At 51.6% G+C, this 20,703-nt stretch overlaps 1 protein-coding gene across 1 annotated transcript in view; it reads left to right on the top strand.

Annotated features, from left to right (window-relative positions):
• The first annotated feature begins 271 nt into the window (after positions 1 to 271).
• ADCK5 (aarF domain containing kinase 5) overlaps positions 272 to 20,703 on the top strand; it is a 36,781-nt gene continuing 16,349 nt past the window's right edge. Inside the window, exons 1-7 of the mRNA XM_087958893.1 lie at positions 272 to 355; positions 4,016 to 4,116; positions 5,258 to 5,407; positions 7,985 to 8,060; positions 9,003 to 9,203; positions 13,944 to 14,084; positions 16,029 to 16,142. Coding sequence (XP_087815019.1) covers positions 290 to 355; positions 4,016 to 4,116; positions 5,258 to 5,407; positions 7,985 to 8,060; positions 9,003 to 9,203; positions 13,944 to 14,084; positions 16,029 to 16,142 — 849 coding nt within the window. The 5' untranslated portion in view covers positions 272 to 289. The remainder of the gene's footprint in view (positions 356 to 4,015; positions 4,117 to 5,257; positions 5,408 to 7,984; positions 8,061 to 9,002; positions 9,204 to 13,943; positions 14,085 to 16,028; positions 16,143 to 20,703) is intronic.

The raw sequence follows: 20,703 nt of genomic DNA on the forward strand, positions 1-20,703 counted from the left end.
AGGTTGGAGACCCTCATTCAAGGGTTTTCCCCTCTCCCCCTCCCTCCCCCCCTCCCCTGAGGCCGGCAGGGGGAGGAGCCCCGAACCCCCTCCTTTCCCCCTTCCCCCCTCACTCACCGTCCGCCCCGGCCAGAGCAGGCCAAGAGGCGGGGCTTCCCCTGGAGGCTGGCCACTCTCCACGACGGGTGGCGAGGCGGGCCAATAGGCGCCGGGCAGGGCGGGGCCTCGGTCCGGGGGCCAATCGGCGCGCTTTCTCTCGTGCGCGCGCGCGGGAGGGCGGGTCCCCGGGATGGAGGGGGCGGGGCCTTTGGGTCAGAGGAGAAGCGCGGCTGCCGCGATGGAGCTGAGGCGGACGGTGAGACCCCTTTCCTCCTCCCCGCCCGTTTCCTTCCCCCGCGGACCCCCCGCCACACGCTTCCGAGGCGGCCCCCAGGGGCCTTAAGACCCCGCGGTATCCCTGCGGCGCTTGAGGGGGCTTCGGGGAGGGGGTCCGCTCCCCCGGGGGCGGGAGTGAAGGAGGGGCAGGTGGGGAGGGGAGAGCCTTCTTTGAGCGCCCCCGCTCGGGTAAGACCCCCCACACTGGGAGATCGTGACCTCCCAGCCTCCCCCCGCTTGGGTTCCTGGCTCCCCAGAGGAGCCCTCCGCCCTCCGTTGCGGGTGGGGGTGGGGGGTCTTTGGGGAGGGGTCTCTTTGGGCCTTCTTGCCCTCCCTCACCCTCTTTGCCTGGGGGTTTCTTCCCCCCGCAAAGAACTGGCCCTCAGCAGCGCCGCCCTCCATTGCTGGGAATGAGAGGGGGCTCAGAGGGTCCTTGGGGAGGGGTCTCTTTGGCCCTCCCTGCCCCTCCCTGCTTGGGGGTGGGGCTTACCCCCAAAGAACTGGCCCTCAATAACCCCACCCTCCATTGCTGGGAATGAGAGGGGGCTCAGAGGGTCCTTGGGGAGGGGTCTCTTTGGCCCTCCCTGCCCCTCCTTACCCCACTGTCTGGGAAAGGGGGATCCTCTCCACCTGGGGCTGCCCCCGCCCCCACTTTGCCCAATGGGGTGTCTGCCCTCCTCCCCCTTCCCCTCCCCAGGGCTGGGCTGGGCTCCCCAACTTCAATCCCTGGGGAATCTCTCCCTTCACACGTCCATCCCATCCCGGCTGTGTTTTGGGCTGGGGGTTCTCCCTTCTCCACACACACACACACACACACAGCAGGTGCAAAAGGTGGGCCACCCAGGTGGCCTCAGCCCGCAACCCATCATCCACTCCCTCTGCAGGTGGCCGGTTGGCAGGGCTCCCTGGGGGGGCAGGCTGGCATGGGCACCTCCAGAGCAGCCCCATGGAGAGGGAGTTTGGGCCAGCTTGGGTTCAGGTTATGCCAGCCAGGCTTTGCCTGTGTGGAGCATGGAAACGCGCCCCCCAGACCCCTACTCTGTGGCAGGAGCACCCCCACTCCTCAGGGGGAGACCCCCTTCCTTCCTTTCCTCCCCCTCCTGGGCAAGTGTCTGCTTGGGTGTGACTCATTTAGCATAATTAGATCATAATTAGATCCGAGGCTCCTGCTTGACACACACCCCTCCTGTTTTCCCATGGGGGGGGGCGTTGTCTCTGAGCCCCTTTTGCACAAAGCCTGGGGGGCCCCTGAGCCAAGGCTAGCTGTGCAGCCCCCTCCCCTCCTGGCCTTCCCCAGTTTCCCTCGCCCCTTCTGGACCGGCTCTTCTTCCAGCACAACTCTTCAGACTGGCATCCAGCTGGGAATCGTTGGGCCTCCCCTGGCGGTGTTGTGATTGTGTGTGTGTGGGGGGTGTTGTCCTAGTGAGGCCCTTCTGGGTCCCCGCCCTGGCCTTCAGGGGTGGGTGGGAGTTAGAAGCAGCGCCGGGCCCCCTGGCATGCTCCCCAGGGAGGGAGGGAGGGAGGGGGAGGGAGGCCTCCGTGAGCGGAGGAGGGCAGCCCTGCCTTTCCCTGGGCTCCGGCAACCCAATCGAAGCCAACCTTTGCCCATCCTGCTGAAGAGCGGCAGATCGGGGCTGCCGGTTGCCAGGCGTGTCTCCTCCAGCGCTCGGCCAGCAGCGCCTGGCTCTGCGTTTCTCGCTTCAAGCTCAGGCGCTGTTTCCAATCCAAAGAGAGGAAATCGTAGCTCAGGGTTGAAAGGAGGGGTCCCTGGGGGGTCTCTGAGCTGGGTGGTTTCCTTGCAGACGTTTCATGACCCAACTAGGGAACATCATCAGTGCTTGTAAGGAGTGATGTGTGCTGACCCTTAGGGAGGGAGGGAGGAAGGAAGAGGAAGGAAGGGAGGAAGGAAGGAAGGAAGGAAGGAAGGAAGGAAGGAAGGAAGGAAGGAAGATAAAGGGAAAGAGGAAGGAAGGAAGGAAGGAAGGAAGGAGGGAGGGAGGGAGAACTGTGGGGTCCCTGGTGCTCTCTGAGCTTGTTGGTTTCCTTGCAGACGTTTCATGACCCAACTAGGGAACATCATCAGTGCTTGTAAGGAATGATGTGTGCTGACCTTAGGGAGGAAGGAAGGAGGGAGGGAGGGAGGGAGAGAACTGTGGGGTCCTTGGTGCTCTCTGAGCTTGTTGGTTTCCTTGCAGACGTTTCATGACCCAACTAGGGAACATCATCAGTGCTAGTAAGGTGTGCTGATCCCACAAGAGACGGAAGGGAGGAAAAGAAAAGGAAGGAAGAGAGGGAAGGAGGAAGGAAGGAAAGGGAGGGAGGAGGAGGAGGTCTTTGGGGCTCTTGGTGGTTTCCTGGCAGGGAGAAGCCCCCCATCGATCCCTCGTTTGGGTAAGGGGAGGCTCTGTGGGGAGGCTGGGCCAGGAGCCCTTCCAGAGAGCCCCTCCCTTCTGCACTCTTCCCTCCTTGACCCCGGCTGCCCCCGTTCAGCTGTCCGGCAGATGTCCTCCGAGATAAGGCCCCCCACCCACGCCAAGACCTTGGCAGCCCCCTCCGGGCTGGAACGGCGGGTCAAGGCTTCTGCCCTGCCTGCCTGCCAGCTGCAGGAGCTGTTCCAGGGGCTGGGGGGGCGAGGAGAGGTCCTCCTTCCTTCCCTCCTCCCTCCGCTTGGCCTCTCTCCAGGCCCCCTCCGCCCCCTCGGGGCTGCCAGTGTGGGGGCGTTTCCTATCCCACCCACCCCTCCCCTTTGCTCTGCCCTTGTCCACCAGGGAAGGCTGGGACACCTGCAGGGCTCCCCAGATAAGCCACCCAGGGGCTGCAACGTGGCTTGTCCTTTCCTTATCTCTTCCTCCCCACTTCTTGGGTTGCCTGCGTTGATACGGTTATTATTTTCTCTCTTTTGCTTTGCAAGTACACCAATTGCTTCCCTGCCGGAGACACATTCCTTCCGCATTTAACCCCACTGGGCCAAATAAAACGTCCTCTTCTTTGTCCCATTCCATTCCAGACTCTCTATTCTGCGTCCTGTTTCCTATTCTTCTGCTCTGCTCTCTTCTCTTCTCTTCTATTTATTCTCTCACTTGTTCTGTTCTGTTCTGAATTCTATTCTAAATTCTATTCTTATTGTCTATTTATTCTATTGTAATTCTTTTTCTATTCTACTCTTTATTCTAGTCTACTCTTCCTATTCTATTCTGTTCTCTTCGTTCTTATTCTATTCCATTCCTATTCCATATTCTGTTCCACTTTCTATTTTATTCCCTATTCTCTGTTCTATTCTATTCTGTTTTACTCATTCTCTTTTATTCCTATTCCATTCCATGTTCTATCCCCTATTCTTTCATATTCTCTATTCTCCATTCTCTATTCTCCATTCTCCGTTTCCTATTCTATTCTACTTTCTATTCTATTCATCCCATTCCCAATCGGAGCAGCTGCTGAATCCTCTGCTTGGCCCCTGTGCTTGGCCCTTCCCTTCCCATCTCTGCCCTCTTCCTCACCTTCTACAAGGGGAAGGCAGGGCTGACCCCTTAGTGCCCCCATATCCTGAGCTCCAGCACTTCCGCTCTCCTCCACAGTGACGCCCACTTGGGCTTCCCAGAAATTGACCCTCCTTTCCTTCCTTTCTACTTCCCCGCAGCTCCAGGTGTGTCGCTTCCACCAGCACCTGCTCCAGCGCAAGAGGAGCCCCTGGCTGGTCTCTCCAGCCTGCCGGTGGCGCAGTGAGGCCCAGTCGTCCAGGTAGCTGGGCTGGGTCAAGGCCGGCTTGGGCCACGTCGGGCTTCCTCCTCCTGGCCTACGGAGCCTTCGGGGAGGGTTGGGTTGGGCCCTTGGGGCTACTGCAGGGAGTCCTCAACTTAACAGCGGCTCATTTAGGGACTGAAGCCGCTGAAACATCACCGTTTTTTCACAGTTACGACCTTCACAGGCGATCCAAATTCAGGCGCTTGGCAACCGGTTCATATTTACAGCTGTTGCCATGTCCCGAAGTCACTTGGATCCCTTTTTGTGACCCTTCTGATGAGGTCAACGTGGGAGACGGATTCACTTAACAACCTTGCCAGCTGCCGTGATTTCACTTAACCACGGTGGCAAGGAAGGTCACAAAATGAGGGCAAAGCCCACTTAAACCAACGCCTCACTTTGCAGCAGATACTTTGGGCTCCCTTTGGGATTGTAAGTCGAGGACCAGCTGCCTTATTGCTTCCGTGCTGGAAGCACCGAGGTGCTTCCGGGTTCAAAGGATTAGCCAGTGACATCACCGTTGCCCAGGAGACGCCCCGTTTGAGGGTGGGTCTCCTTCCATGTCCCCCATTAATGAGCCCACCAAAGTGGTACCTGTTTAAGCTTTGCACCCTGTTCAGTGTCAGGATTCCGGCAGTTACCCCAATTAAATCATTAGATTTGAGCCAAACTCCCAAAACTTCAAAGGCATTTACCTGGGTGTAGCCAACTCTGAAATACGTAATTCACTGTCACCCTTGATCCTGCTTTCCCCCCAACCCCTCTGGGTGTATCATCCAACGAAACACGTCCATAGCCAAGACTCATCAATCATGCTCTCCAATTAAGATTTTTGCTTGGCAGACGCTCCAGTCATCTAATCAGTCTTTGAAGAAAATATGAATGGAATGTACTTTCGATTCCACACTGCCGCCTGCTCTTTGAAACTCCCCCCCTTCTTTCTGTTGACAGCTATAAAACGTGTCTACAAAATGTTTTAGGAGTTGACATTCAGATTGTTGGGTAGGCAGGAGAGGGAGCGAATGACGGGTGTTCACACACAGCAGCCCTCGGGTCGGCCAGGAAGAGACGAGGGGCTGGGGGCGGGGGCTTGTCCCCTCTCTGCTAGTTCCACAGTCTTTCTCCCTCCATCCTGTAGCTCTACCAGACAGAGGGGGCTGCTGAAGAGGACCTTACTGGGAACAGCGGTGGCCTTTCCCCTGGCGACAGGCATCTACTACGGCTTGGCAGAGAAGCAGGACCAGAGGAAGATGAGGTTGCTGGCCGGCGGCGTGGTGCGCTTTGTCAGGTGGGGTGGCTCCCGGAGGGTCTCTTTGGCCCTTTCTTGGGGAAGCGGGGGGTGGCTTGGAGAAGGGAGAGTCGCGACCCCCTACTTACAAAGGCCGGCCCAACCGTGGCTGCAAGGTGTTGCTGGTTTTCTAGTGGGTCCACCAGCAAGTCTAGAGCAGGGGTTCCCAACCCCGGGGTCCGTGGCCAGGCTGCAGGCCATTCAGAATCGGGCCATGGAAGTGGTGAACGAGCACGTGTGTTGTATGCAAAGCTACATTGGTGAAAGTGGACTGCATATGTGAAACCAGGGGTAGGATTCTACACGTTCGCACCTATTCGCTAGAACCAGTTGTTAACTTTCTAAGCAGTTCGGAGAACCGGTTGTTAGAAGAAATTACTGGGCTAATCCTGCAAGGAAGGCAGGAAGGAAACATTCTGGTGTTGCTTACAGAAACTGCCTCTCGTTTAACCCTTATTACATTCTTGGCAGGACTAGACTTCCTGTCTCTGGAACTTCTCTGGAGTTTTTTTTTTCCTCCTTTGCTGGTACTTTGCTTGTGTGGAGTGACCATTCAAAGTTACAATGGCACTGAAAAAAGTGACTTATGACTATTTTTCACACTTACAACTGTTGCAGCATGCCCACAGTCATGAGAGGCCAGGCGAGGAGATGCGTGCCTCATTGTGAGTGATGTTGAGTTGGCCACGCCCAGCCAATAACATGAGCCACGCCCACAGAACCGGTTGTTAAAAATTTTGAATCCCACCTCTGTGAAACCATCCCTCTCCTGCCACTTCTGTCCATCTGCTTAATCGGGAAGGTTTGAGACCCTTGGTCTAGAGCAGGGGTGTCCAACCTTGGCAACTTTAAGCCTGGAGGACTTCAACTCCCAGAATTCCCCAGCCAGCAAAGCTGGCTGGGGAATTCTGGGAGTTGAAGTCCTCCAGGCTTAAAGTTGCCAAGGTTGGACACCCCTGCTCTAGAGAACCACAGCTGCACTCATGAAGCCAGGGACACTCTGGGTCTGACCGAGCTCTGGAGAACTTGGGTCCTTTCATGGCCCCTTTCTTGTTGTGGCCTGTGGGCCACCAGTCTCTCCAGCAGCCGAATCGGAGGAGGAGGAGGTGTGGGAGTCATGGTCAGCATCAAGGCCACCTGAGAGCTCTGAGGGGGAAGAGGGAATGGAGCTGGCAGAGAGAGAGAGGGAGAGTGGCGAAGCCTGGGTCATCCATCAGCCCTCAGGTCTGGAGGTGGCTGATGAGGGAGAGGAGGAACAGCTGGGCCCAGTGCCTGATACATAGATGCACAGAAGGCAGAGGAGAGGAGAGCAGTGGAAATCTATGGGCCGGTCCCTGGGACAGAAGAGCCACCTGCTGCTAGCAAAGCCCCATCCTAGCTCTGGGGATACAAGGCAGGGGCGGGATTAAGAAGTGTGGCAGACAACTACTCATCTCCCGGATGGACAGACTTGTTAGCCTGCAATGAGAGAGAAACTTTTGCCGAGGAGAGGAGAGCAGTGGAAATCTATGAGCGGTCCTTGGGACGGAAGAGCCACTGCTGCTAGCAAAGCCCCATCCTAGCTCTGGGGATAAAAGGCAGGGGGCGGAGATGAATAGATGTGGCAGACAACTACTCATCTTCTGGCCATACAGACTTGTTAGCCTGCGTTGAGAGAGAAACTTTTTGCTGAGGAGAGGAGAGCAGTGGAAATCTATGGGCCGGTCCCTGGGACAGAAGAGCCACCTGCTGCTAGCAAAGCCCCATCCTAGCTCTGGGCATACAAGGCAGGGGGCGCAGATGAATAGGTGTGGCAGACAGCTATTCATCTCCCAGCCAGGCAGACGTATAAGTGAAAGTGTTGTGACCTGTTAGCCATCGGCCTCTCCAGCAGCTGAATCAGAGGAGGAGGAGGAGGAGGCGGCGTGGGAGTCAGGGTCAGCATCAAGGCAACCTGGGAGTTCCGAGGGGGGAAGAGGGAATGGAGCTGGCAGAGAGAGAGAGAGAGAGAGAAAGACAGAGGTGGGGCCTGGCCATCTGTCAGTCCTTGGATGGAGAGTCAACAGCCCCCAGGTCTGGAGGTGGCTGATGAGGAAGAGGAGGAACAGCTGGGCCCGGTGCCTGAAGCACAGAAAGCAGAGGAGAGGAGAGCAGTGGAAATCTATGGGCCGGTCCCTGGGACGGAAGAGCCACCGCTGCTAGCGAAGCCCCACCCTAGCTCTGGGGATACAAGGCAGGGGGTGGAGATTAAGAAATGTGGCAGACAACTACTCATCTCCCGGATGGACAGATTTATTAGCCTGCAGTGAGAGAGAAACTTTTCGCCGAGGAGAGGAGAGCACTGGAAATCTATGGGCCGGTCCTTGGGACGGAAGAGCCACTGCTGCTAGCGAAGCCCCATCCTAGCTCTGGGGATACAAGGCAGGGGGCGGAGACAAATAGGACATCTCTGACCCAGGGACTTTCCAACCCTGTGGGACTGCCCAGGAGCATGGAACTGCTTTCTGGGTCTGCCCCAGACCCCCCCAGGCCCAGACCGGGCCCTGAGCAGGTGGACTGAAGGGACAGTCCTCAGCCCGGAATTCTCTCCTCCCAAAGGTCCCTGCGGCTGGGAATCCAGATCTCCGTGGATTACTGGTGGACCAACCACGTCGTCTTGAGAGGCCTGGATGAGGTACAGTTGCTTGTCAGGCTTTGGAAAACCGGCCTGTTAAAGTCTGGAGAACAATCCAGGTCGTGGTTATCCCTGTTGGAAGAAATGTCCCTCTGGGGTCAGTTCCAAGGGGGGTGGGGAGAGAGACCCTGGAAACATGGAGGCTGTTTGGAAAGGGGCCAATTGAGCACATGGGTGGGAGGGTGGGGGGAGAAAACAGAGAAAGCGAGAGAAAAAAGAGAGAGAGAAACACAGAGAGAACCATCAACCCATAGAACAGAAGTTGCCCTCGGAAGTTGTGGGAGCTTCATCCCTGGAGGCTTTCAAGAAGAGACCGGACTGCCCTCTGTCAGAAATGGTGTAGGGTCTCCTGCTTGGGCGGGGGGTTGGACTGGATGACCTACAAGGTCCCTTCCAACTCTTGATTACCTGTTATCTTCTGAAGGCAACTTCTGTTCCATGGGTGGATTGTTCTCCCTGTCAGAAAATTCCTCCTTCCAGGTTGAATCTCTCCTTGATCGGTTTCCATCCAATTGTTCCTTGTTTGGCCTTTGGGTGTCTTGGAGAATAGCTTGACCCCCTTCCTCCTCTCCGTGGCAGCCCCTCAAATACTGGAAGGCTGCTCTCCTGTCTCCCCTGGTCCTTCTCTTCCCTAGACGAGGCGGGTTCAGTTCCTGCAACCGTCCATCGTATGTTTTAGCCTCCAGTCCCCTCATCCTCCTGGTTGCTCTTCTCTGCACTTTTTCTAGAGTCTCAACATCTCTTTTATAGTGTGGTGACCAAAATCACAGATCTCCCAGGATAGTCTCTCTCTCTCCCGCCCCGCCCCTGTTTCTTGGGAGTGGAAGGGGAGAGGGGGGGACAGCTTGACAGGCTGCCCATGCCGGCACCTGCGGTGACGTGAGGTCCGCTGGGAAGGATCTAACCACCTCCTCCTTCCTCGCCCATCTTCCCTGTGGTCAGAACAGCCCGGAGTACGTGGCCGCCGTGTCCAGGTGCCACCAGCGCTCGGCCGAGAGCATCGTCTTCGGGGCCATCCAGAACGGGGGTCTCTACATCAAGCTGGGCCAAGGCCTGTGTGCCTTCAACCACCTCCTGCCCAAGGAGTACATCAACACGCTGCGCTCCTTGGAGGACCAGGCGCTCAGGCGGGGTTACTCAGAGGTGAGTGGGGCAGGCAGGGGCTGCTTCGGCTTCAGACCGGGATCTTGCGGTGTGTGTGTGTGTGTGTGTCAGCAGGTCTTTCCCTCTTTTACGGGCTCTTCCTTCGGTCGCCTGCCCCGGAGAAGGGGAGCTGAGCTTTAGTAGGGAAGGGACGTCCCTGTTGTGGTTCGTCGGTGCAGCCGGCAGCAGAATCGGACAGTGGGGAAGAGAGGGGACCAGTCAGGGAGTCTGGAGAGGACTCGGACGAGGGTCCTGCGTCCGAGGCAGTGATGGCGCCACGACCATCTGGGAGTCGGGTGCTGCCTCCGGAGCCTGGCAGCAGCGAGGCAGAGGAACAGTGGGAGCCTGTTCCCAGTGGGCACATGCACAGAGCTGCTAGAAGGTGAGAGCAGCTGAAACAACGGGGGCAACTCAGGAGTAAGGCTGGGAGGTGATTGCACCTCCCATAAGGTATAAAGGACAGGCAAAGGTAGAGAAACCTATGCAGGAAGCAAAGTCGTTCGATAGATTCCGAGTCCTCCTTGAAGCTCTCTCTATTCTGGTCAGCTCTCTGTTTTTCTGGTACTTTGGGTGGTTCCTGTTATAATTAATTTGGATACTTCTGTTTTTGGCAGCATTCCACAGCACTGAAAGGCGTGTGCTTATCTTGGGAAACTGTTTAAGATTACTTTTGGCTGGGAATGAAAGCAATTCCCAGTGTTGCATTAAAATAGGTTGTGCTTTTAAAACAAGTTTGTCTTTAATTACGTTTGACGAAGCCTGGGTCGGGACAGTCCCTTCCGTTAGCAGCCACAGTGTCAACTCATAAAATATTTCTATGGTCCTTTTAGAGTTGCCAACAGAAAGGGAGGGGGAGGGAAAGGGGTTTGAAAGAGCAGTGCGGCAGCTTGGAAAGTGCATTCCATAAATAGTTTTCAAAGATAGTAACTAGGCGACTGAAGTTTCTGCTGCATCTGGAGAGTACGATTGATGACTCTGGCCTATGGAGGTGTCCCATTGGAGAATATGAATTATAGCATTAGCAGTTAGACCTCTATACCTCTTCCCAGTGCTTTCCAGCCCTCTCTAAGTGGTTTACCGAGTCAGCCTCTTGTCTGACTCTGGGTCCTCATTTTATCCACCTCAGAAGGACCGAAGGCTGAGTCAACCTTGAGACAGATCTAACAGCGGATCCGTGATGGTTTTCAGGTGGGGCAGCACAAGCCTTTCAAAGGTTTTCATAACGACAGATGTTAGAGCAACTGGTCTGTAGTCATTCAGTTCCTTGATGGAGGGCTTCTTTGGCACTGGGATGATGGTAGAACATTTGAAGCAGGAAGGAACATAGCACATCTCTAGGGATCTGTTGAAGATTCGGGTGAAGATGGGGGCCAATTGGTCAGCACAGACTTTTAAGCAAGAAGGAGTTATCTTGTCTGGCCCTGGTGCTTTTCCTGGCTTCTGTCTGTGTAATAGATCTTGCACTTCTTTTTCTCCGATCACCAGAGGTTGTGAACCCAATGGATTGGGGCCAGTTGTAGGAGGCTTGGCTGTTGTTGGTGTGTTTGAGATGTGAGTTGTGGAGATAGGTGGCTGAAGTTTCCTTTCAAACCTGCAGTAAAACACATTCAGGTCATCTGCTAGTTGCTGATTTCCTTCTGCCTGGGACGGAGGTTTGCTGTAACCGATGATGTTTTAAAGAGTTTTCCACATGTTTGCTGGTTCATTTGTTGAGAATTGATTCTTTAATTTTTCAGAGTAGCTTCTTTTTGCTGCTCTGATCTCTCTTGTTAATACGTTTCTGTCCTGGTTGTATAGCATTCTGTCACCTTTTCTGTAGGCTTCCTCTTTGGAACGACGTAGCTGCTTGAGTTCTGTTGCTAAGTGAGACGTGTTAAGCGAGTTTTGCCTCCATTTTGCCCCCTTTCTTATCATCGTTGCTAAGGGAATCACCACGGTTTTCCAGTTAGTAACACCGTTGTTAAGCGAATCTGGCTTCCCCATCGACTTAGCTTGTCAGAAGGTCGCAAAAGGGGACCACGTGACCCCTGGGGACACAGCAACGGTTGTAAGTATGAATCAGTTGCCAAAAGCGTCTTGATTTTTGATCATGTGATCCTGGAGATGCTGTAAAAATTGTAACTCTGACAAACAGTCCTAACACATTTTTCAGTGCCATTGTCATTTTGAACGGTCACTACCCGTAGAATGATTTACTTAACAACTACGGCAAGGAAAGTTGCAAAATGAAGCAAAACTTCAGTCATTGTCACCCTTAGCAAGTGATCTCTTTTTGCTCAATTGCGGTTGTTAGTTGGGCTACCTGTAGCTTCTGCCATCGCTTTGAACACTTGCTAAGCGAGTGGCCACAACATAAGCCTCTAAATAGAAACGATCCGTAGCTTCATTGGTTGAGAAAGCTACAGTGTGATGACCCGGGGCATGACACAAAAATAACCAAGTCACAAAAATAGAAAAAAAATCCCTTGAATGCCTCCAACTCGGCCCCAATATCCAGTTATCCTCGGGTGGAAACCAAACTCTTAAAGAAAACAGTTTATGGAGGGAATAAATGCCGTCTGCACCCAAAGTAAAGTTAATTTGAAATAAAAAACCCAACACAAACCACACTGAAGGAATTACTACGGCAGGCAAGGATGATGAATTGCAGACTTCTACCAGATAACGCAGCCGGGAGGAAGCCAAAGCACAGATAACCTCCGACAATAATGCATGCTTTGCTTCCAGCAACTTTGCCATGCGCAGTTTGCCCTTTTAAACAGTCCTCACAGCTACAGCCCATGAAGGGGATCAGGGCCCTTTCCTCCCCATAGACCACCCCACTTATGTTTCTCCCTTATCCGCTCCTCCCTGCTTGCCCTAGGATGAAGAGGGGATGGGCCTGGGTCTTCCTCTGAATGCCCATCCGTCCTGTGCCCTTCCCCAGTTTCCTCCACAACCACTGGAGCCACACTCCCACTCCCTGTGGGCTGTTCCACCTCTCCCTTGGAGTCAGACTCCAACAAGGGCATGACATACAGTTTTATTAGAAGTTAAGTATATTGCAACATTGCACAGCCAAACCTGAGGAATTGCGCACCAAAATCCTTAAGTTCTACTCCCCTCCCGACAACTGTCCCTTATGTCAGCGTTCCACCAAACCTATACTCCACCCAATAACTCCAAGACAGGCATCTCTCAAAAGTTCCTTTTTATTTGGATAGTAACTGGCCCAACTGGAGAATCCCGAATCTGAAAGTTTCGGGCTTCCTTGCAATAAGCAAAAACTACAAAATCCATTCCCTGCACCCATCATCACATCACATGCACCCAATCTCCAACCGTCTCAGCTTGAGACTTCCCCTCACTTAGGTGCAACAGAACATGACCTTGAATCAGAAAAAGAATTTTATTATGTCTTAACTCAGGGGTCCTCAACCACCGGGCCGCGGACCGGTCCCGGTCCGTGGAGCACTCTGTACCGGGCCGCAAATAAAAAAAATTAAAAATGGCGGCTTTCTTCGCCTTCGGTGAATGCTGCTGGGATCGGGATCAAGGACACAAATGAGAGAAGGGAGGGAGGAAGCAACCGAAGCCTGTCCTGCTCTCCGGCTCAGCGGCTCGGTTTCCTCCCGCCTCGTTCCTCTCTCAGTCGCTCTCTCGCTCCTCCACCAGCCCAGGAAGAAACTGCTTCAAAGAAGCCGGGGGCTTTTCCTGTCTCCGGAGCGCCTCCGAGCGCCTCTTCACCCCCACCCGCCCGCCCAGCACTTCAGTTCAGTGCTCCGTTCTGCCTGCCTGCCTGTCTGGTTGTTTGGGAGCAGCTTCGCTGAGAATAATAACTATTCGCCTCTTTTTATCAGCCGAAGCTGCTCCGAAACGAAGGCAGGCAGGCAGAATGGAGCACTGTGCATTGAAGGCGCGGGCGGGCGGGGTGGGGGTAAACGGGCGCTCGGAGGAGCTGCGGCGACAGGAAAAGCCACCCCACCCCGGCTTCTTTGAAGCAGTTTCTTCCTGGGCTGGTGGAGCAGCGAGAGAGCGACTGAGAGAGGAACGAGGCAGACACCTGAGGGAGGGAGGGAGACACCTGAGGGATGGGGCTGAGGGAGGCAGGGCCGAGCGCTCCTGAACTTGGTGGTTTGCTGGCAGATGCGTTTTATTACCCGACTAGGTAACAACATCAGATGTTACCTAGTCAGGTAATGAAACGTCTGCAAGCAAACCACCAAACTCGGATTCTCTCCCCCCCCCGGTCCTTGAAAAAGTGTTTGTGCTTGAAACTGGTCCCTGGTACAAAAAGGTTGGGGACCACTGTCTTAACTCGATATACTCCGATGAATTCCCCCCTCCTCCCACTTTCCCGGCTCAATTGTGGCCTCAGATCTCAATATGGCTTCCAAAGCTGACGCCTTGCTGCCCGCCCCAGTGTAACCAATCAAGTCATTTTCATAGCAGTTAGTCCCTCCTCCTCCCAGCTGAATGATCTTGAGGCAGCTTCTCGAGATGGTACAACCTTTACTTTCGATTTCCCAAGCGACTCCCATCCCACCGTTCATGGCAAGTCTCTCACTGCATAAGAGCGGAGCACAGCAGGCCTGAAGTGACATCTCACACAGGTCATAGGTTGAGGGCTACCTGTAGCTCCGCCCTCTTTTCCCTTCTTTCCTGACCGGGGGGGTGGGTGGGGGATTGGCTGACAGACTCCTCCCCTTCGTCCACGGCCCTTGCTGACTCCGCCTCTCTTCTGGCCCTTCCTGGCGGCAGGTGGACGATCTCTTCCTGGAGGACTTCGGCGCCAGGGCAGACCAGCTCTTCCTGGAGTTCGACTACCAGCCCATTGCGGCGGCCAGTTTGGCCCAGGTGCACCGGGCTTGGCTTCATGATGGCACCCCAGTGGCCGTAAAGGTTCGTCGGGAGGGCAGGGCAGGTGAAGCCAGGGTGTGTCAGCCTGAAATCCCAAAGGGGCTTTTTTTAAAAATAATAATATTTTTTTTATAATAATAATTATTATTCAGTATAGTTCTTGAAATGGACAAAGTTCTTGAAAACAAACAGGTCAAGATCCTGTCAAGATCCAGACAGACAGACCTCTGTCCCACCACACACCTGACATTGTGGAAAAGGGAAAAAAACCTGGTTGACCCAAAGGTGCTTTTTTTTTCAAGAGGCAACAGGACTTTCTTGTTTCTTTTGAAGACGTTTCACTTCTCATCCAAGAAGCTTCTTCAGCTCTGACTGGATGGTGGGGAACGGAAGGATTTATACTCCCTTGCGGACACAGCTGGTCATTTGCATCCTTTTAGAGGGTCGTTGTGGCCACTTGGAGGTTTACCTGTGTGTCCTCAGGGGTCACCTGAGTAGTGCAAATGTGACTACAACACAGTCCTTTCTGCAGCTCCAAGGAGGCTCCACACCCCCATTTGCACCACTCAGGTGACCCTGAGGACACAGACAAACCTCCAAGTGGCCTCAATGACCCTCTACAACAGGGGTCCCCAACCACCGGGCCCTAGACCGGTATCGGTCCGTGGATCACTTTGTACCGGGCCGCAAAGAAAATAAAAAATAAAAATAAAAATGGCGGCTTTCTTCGCCTTCGGTGAATGCTGCTGGGATCAGGGATCAAGAACACAAAGGAGAGAAGGGAGGGAGGAAGCAACCGAAGCCTGTCCTGCTCTCCGGCTCAGCGGCTTCGGTTTCCTCTCTCAGTCGCTCTCTGCTCCTCCACCAGCCCAGGAAGAAACTGCTTCAAAGAAGCCGGGGGTGGGGTGGCTTTTCCTGTCGGCGCAGCTCCTCCGGGCGCCTGTTCACCCCACCCCGCCGCCAATCAATCCAGGTTCAATCCAGTGCTCGTTCTGCCTGCCTGCCTTCGTTTCTGGTTGTTTCGGAGCAGCTTCGCTGAGAAAAAGAGGCAAATAGTTATTAAAGGGAGGGAGACACCTGAGGGATGAGGCTGAGGGAGGGAGGCAGACACCTGAGGGATGAGGCTGAGGAGAGAGGGAGACACCTGAGGGATGAGGCTGAGGGAGGCAGGGACGAGGCGGGGCTTCTCAGCCGTCCTGCAGGGACTTGTCCTGAGCCGCGGAGACAGCCGTGGGCCGCCGCCGCCCAGCGCTCAGTTTTGAAGGCGCTCCTCAGCCCGGCGCAGTTCCTGAATCTGCAGCTGAAACCCTCCGTTTTAAATGTCCCAATAGAAGAGAATATCTGTCGCTCAGGGTTGCAATGAGGAGGCCTTGGCGCTCCTGAACTTGGTGGTTTGCTGGCAGACGCGTTTTATTACCCGACTAGGTAACAACATCAGATGTTACTAGTCAGGTAATGAAACGCGTCTGCAAGCAAACCACCAAACTCGACTCCTCCTCTCCCCCGGTCCTTGAAAAAGTGTTTCTGCGTGAAACTGGTCCCTGGTACAAAAAGGTTGGGGACCACTGCTCTCAAAGGATGCAAATGACCAGCTCTGTCTGCAAGGAATATAAATCCTTCCTTTCCCACCATCCAGTCAGAGGTGAAGAAGCTTCCTGGAGGAGAAGCGAAACGTCTTCAAAGAAAAGCCAGGAAGTCCAGTTGTCTCTTGGAGGGGGGGAAAGCACCTTTGGGACAACACCTGGATGACGGAGAGTTTCTACAGACTGTCAGCCTGAAGGATCAGAGGGGCGTGGGAATGGCCGAGCGACCCTTCCCAGCATCCCTTGCTGCTGGTGATGTTGGGGGTTTTGTAGGGCCGCAGGTTGCCTTCCTCCTTTCCTCTAGGCTGGGGGAGGCAGTGCCGGTGCTCCGAGCTACAACTCTCCTCTGGGGGACCCCCCCGATCCCCAGGGGGTCACCCTCTCCTGCCCCCCACCTGTGCAGGTGCAGTACATCGACCTGAGGGACCGATTTGACGGGGACATCCGCACCCTGGAGTTCCTGCTGTGGATCGTGGAGCAGATGCACCCCAGTTTTGGCTTCAGCTGGGTCTTACAGGTATCATGTTTTGGGGAGGGGGTTCCTTCCACCCCTCCCCCCAGTAAGCTTTATATTTTCAATATAAACATACATATTTTATGCATTACCTGGTTCAAATCTTTTTTAAGCCACAAAAACAGTAGTGATACTTATAGGTATATGTCATATTCTAATCGTCCCGCTCCCATTGGGCTAATCTCTTTCCATAATCCGTTTCTCACCTTCCCATCAATTCATTTAGACATACCGTATTTGCCGGCGTATAAGACGACTTTTTTGCCCTGAAAAACATGCCTCCAAGTGGGGGGTCGTCTTATACGCCGGGAGGACTCCGACTCCCACTTCGAGCTTGAGTTGCAGCCGGGAGGGAGGCTGGGGGGAGCGTGTGTGTGTGTGTGTGTGTGTGTGTGTGTGGGGCGGGTGTCACTCGCCACGCGCTGCGCAACCTTTCCCCCTCTTCCTTTCTTAGCGGTGTGGGAGGAGAGGATTCGAAGATCCTCACGTGCGGCGTACTTTTCTTTTTCTTTTTTTTCTTTTTGCACGCAGGTTTTGCATGCGGGCGGCTGTAGGTTAAGGATGGGGAGCCCCGGGTGGGTTATCAGGTTTTACGGTGCTTCCAACATGTGCGAACGGTGGGAGAGCGGAGAAGAGAGCGAGCGAGCGCCCGCTGTGTGAAATCCTGCCGTCAAAGCAACACTGGGGAGGCAGGTATAAATTTACCAGGTTAATGTAGCAATGGTGATTAATGCCCAGAACATTGTTGGCGGGTATTGGTGTGTGTGTGTGTGTGTGGTGGTGGTGGTGAGGAGAGGTTGTCCTTTGAATGCGGAAAAGTAGGTGTGACCTTGTGTAGGAAAATAAAGAGATCCTTTTTAGCGTGTTTGGCTTCTTTGCCTCCCCTCGTTCGTTTTGACGTGGAGATAATGGCCTTCGGGCGGGAGGGGAAGAAAACGGTAGCTGGATCATTTCAAATTTCACTTACTCTCCTGCCTCACTTCAATATGTCTGAGCGACTCCAGATACTGGAAGACTTTTTGAATGAAAGTGTTACCTCCATTTTTTTTTTTTTAAAGAGGGCCACTTGGGGAAAAAAAAGATTCTAAGGAATTCCTTGTTTCTTGATTAAAGAGAAGGCATTGAATATACTGTTCCTTGGCAGCCTTTTCAGTGTCCGGGTTTTTGGTGTGTGTGTGTGAGAGAGAGAGAGAGAGAGAGATCAGCTGTATTGAGAAGAGAACGTTTCCTGTGTTCTCATTTTATTTACAACATATTTTACGCTTAATGGTAAGCAATGAAAAATATTTTTAAAACTCATTTCTAAACTCCATAGCTATTTGCATATTCTTGGTTCAAAATTGGATTAGCTCATTTCAAAATTGTCCAAAGCAGAAAAGTGCATCAAAAAAAAAAAAAGTGCAAAAGTGGAAGGTGTGTGGAAGAGGGGGTAGTCTTATACGGCGAGTATATAACAAACTCTATATTTTGAGTGAAAATGTTGGGGGGTCGTCTTATACGCCCAGTCGTCTTATACGCCGGCAAATACGGTAATAACGTTTCTTTGCGCCTTGTATTTATAGTCCCTAAATAATACTGTTTAATATTGTCTAAGAATTATTCGTAGTTCCACCATAACTTCAGTAGTCCAAATGTGTAAGGTTAATAATAACGCTAAATATTGACAATATTATATCAGTCCCAGGAGTGGTATCTCAAAATCCCACACAGTTTCTAGTCCTTCATTATTTTAAATTCATAATATACTTTTAACACACTATTAATATTAATAATACAGTTTAATGACCTAATCGTAGATTCCCATCTACTGTTTTGACTTATTTGGATTATATTATTAAATTAGACAAATTCCTTGTGTGTCCAATCACACTTGGCCAATAAAGAATTCTATTCTATTCTATTCTATTCTATTCTATTCTATTCTATTCTATTCTATTCTATTCTAATTAATATACATTCTATTCTATTCTATTCTATTCTATTCTATTCTATTCCATTCCATTCCATTCCATTCCATTCCATTCCATTCTATTCTATTCTATTCTATTCTATTCTATTCTATTCCTTTCCTTTTCCTTTTCCTTTTCCTTTTCCTATATTCTCATTCCTATATTCTATTCCTATATTCTATTCCTATTCTTTTCTATTCTTTTCTATTCTTTTCTATTCTATTCCATATTCTATTCTATTCTATTCTTTTCTTTTCTATTCTATTCTATTCTATTCTATCCTATCCTATCCTATCCTATTCTATTCCTTTTCCTTTTCCTTTTCCTTTATCCTTTTCCTATATTCTATTCCTATATTCTATTCCTATTCTTTTCTATTCTATTCTATTCTATTCCTATTCCTATTCCTATATTCTATTCCTATATTCTATTCCTATTCTTTTCTTTTCTATTCCTATTCTTATTCTTATTCCTATATTCTACTCTATTGTTAAATTACATTTTCTATTAATATGTATACTAATATTTTCCCTGTATATATTATCCCATTTTATTGAAATATTTGTATATATTATCCCATTTTTTTTCTGAAATATTTTATTAAAATGTTTTCTCTTTCTACCTTTTTAAAATTCCATCGTTTTATTGATTTCTTTAAACTAAGGAGGGACTGAGGGTTAAGGGGCCAAGGTTAAGCTGGGGTGTGTGTGTGTGAATGGGTTTAAAAGGATCCCCTTTCAGTGTCTTTCTTGCTCCCTCTTTTTTATTGTTATTAGAAAAATACTTTATTAAACATATTTACACAATTAAAATTCTGCTTGTTGCAATGTGAGCCAGGCAGTGTTCACTCAATTTGACCTCTCTCAAGTTATACAGAATGCATAATCATTCACATTTGTTACATGGATATATAACACAGATTTCCATCCAATTGATATATTACAAACATAACACCTAATTGCAAGGAATATTATTAACTTCCATCATACCTTCTTACTTATCTTTCTTCCGTTCATTTCATGTCTACTTTCCAACCAACTGTGCCATAAATTCCAAATCTCATAGTATTCTGTCTCCTCTTTGTTTTTAAGTTCCATTGACAACCTGTCCACCTCTGCGCGTTCCAAAGTCTTCTTTATAACCATGAAGTCATGGGGGGGAATATTTTCACATTTCCAATTTTGGGTTTAAAAGGATCCCCCTTTAATGTCTTTCTTGCTCCCTCAAACGGCTTCCTGGGGGGTCCACGCCAGGTGCGCCCCGTTTTAAGAAGAGTAGACTGGTGTTCTGACCTAGGATTCCTTAGAAAGCATAAAACAAAACCTTAATCCTGGCAAAAAAAACCTCTTTTATTTCCACGGCTGTGAATTACGTTCATGTCAGGTTTCCAAGGGATGAAATCCATTTAAAAAGAAAAGAGCAAAGTCCATCTTCCATAATAATTTATTTTATTTAGGTAAAGCATCCAATTGGCAAAGTCTGTTGTAATTCCGGATCTTACACAACCCAGAATTACACCACATAATATTGGAAGTTAGAAACAACCCCCAAAAAGTCACATTCCCCAATAGAAGTAAATCAACGTTTGCCTGGTGACATTAATCTCCACTTCCAGTTCTCAGCAGGGTCAGCTTTTGTTCCCACGGAAAGGAGAACCACCTAACCTAAACAACTCTCTCTATCTCCACTCCTCCCACCTTAGGAATGTGGCAAGCCCGAAACCCTTCCCCCCATAACCAGCAAAGAGAAAGAAAGAAAAAAGGAATATATATAATAAGGCTAAATAAAATGGCTACGCCTTTGTCAAATTTTGGGCTTGACAGGCTTCCCAAACAGTCTTTCAGGGGGATGTTGATAAATAGCCACCGGATCGCACTGGCATGCGGCCAGAGGACGAATTGCCGGACGCAGGGCAAGGCCAAATTTGACATGGAGACAAACAGAACTTTGCAACCGACCGGATGAAATAATTGCTTCCTGCAAAAGCTCACATCCCGCTCGCTCCTCTTTTTATGTTCCATGGGAGGAGCCAATCACCTCCGAGGTGTGGTCGACCCTGCTTTCTCAGTTGTTCTTCTCTTCTGGTAGCCCTCTGCATGCTGAGGCTAGGAACCGGTTCCAGAGGCTCCCCCGCCTCACTGCTGTCCGAACCTGAAGGCAGCCGCTGACTGCCAGCCTGCCCTGGCTCCAACTCTGCCTCTGATGCAGTGCCCTCCTCTGGATCTCCCTCAGCCTCCAGGCTCAGCCCAGGTTCCTCCCCAACCTCCTCACCACTGTCCAACCCTGCTGCCGGCTCCGTCAGCTGCTGGCAGGCCCCAACAAGTGGATCCTGGAAATCTCCCCTCCCCTCCCCACCCTGTACCCCTGCAGCAAAGATTGGACTCCGGTGGAAGCGGTCGAAGGGTGGTGGGATCTCGGTGGACACGTTAAAGAGATTATGGGGAGAAGACCCCAAGGCTTTGGAGGTGAAGTGAAGCCTCACTGGAACTGATACCCCCGTGTGATAAAAAATCAACCGTTCAGGACACACGGGAACAATATATAAAGAGCTTTATGATGAAGGAATTCTGTCCTTGGGCGGAAGACCTGGTTCCCATGAAGGCTGGGGTTTATAT

This window comes from Notechis scutatus, chromosome 3 (assembly GCF_049901735.1).
Source record: "Notechis scutatus isolate UNSWTSFEM ecotype Mainland chromosome 3, rNotScu1.2, whole genome shotgun sequence".
In the NCBI taxonomy this organism is placed as follows: domain Eukaryota; kingdom Metazoa; phylum Chordata; class Lepidosauria; order Squamata; family Elapidae; genus Notechis; species Notechis scutatus.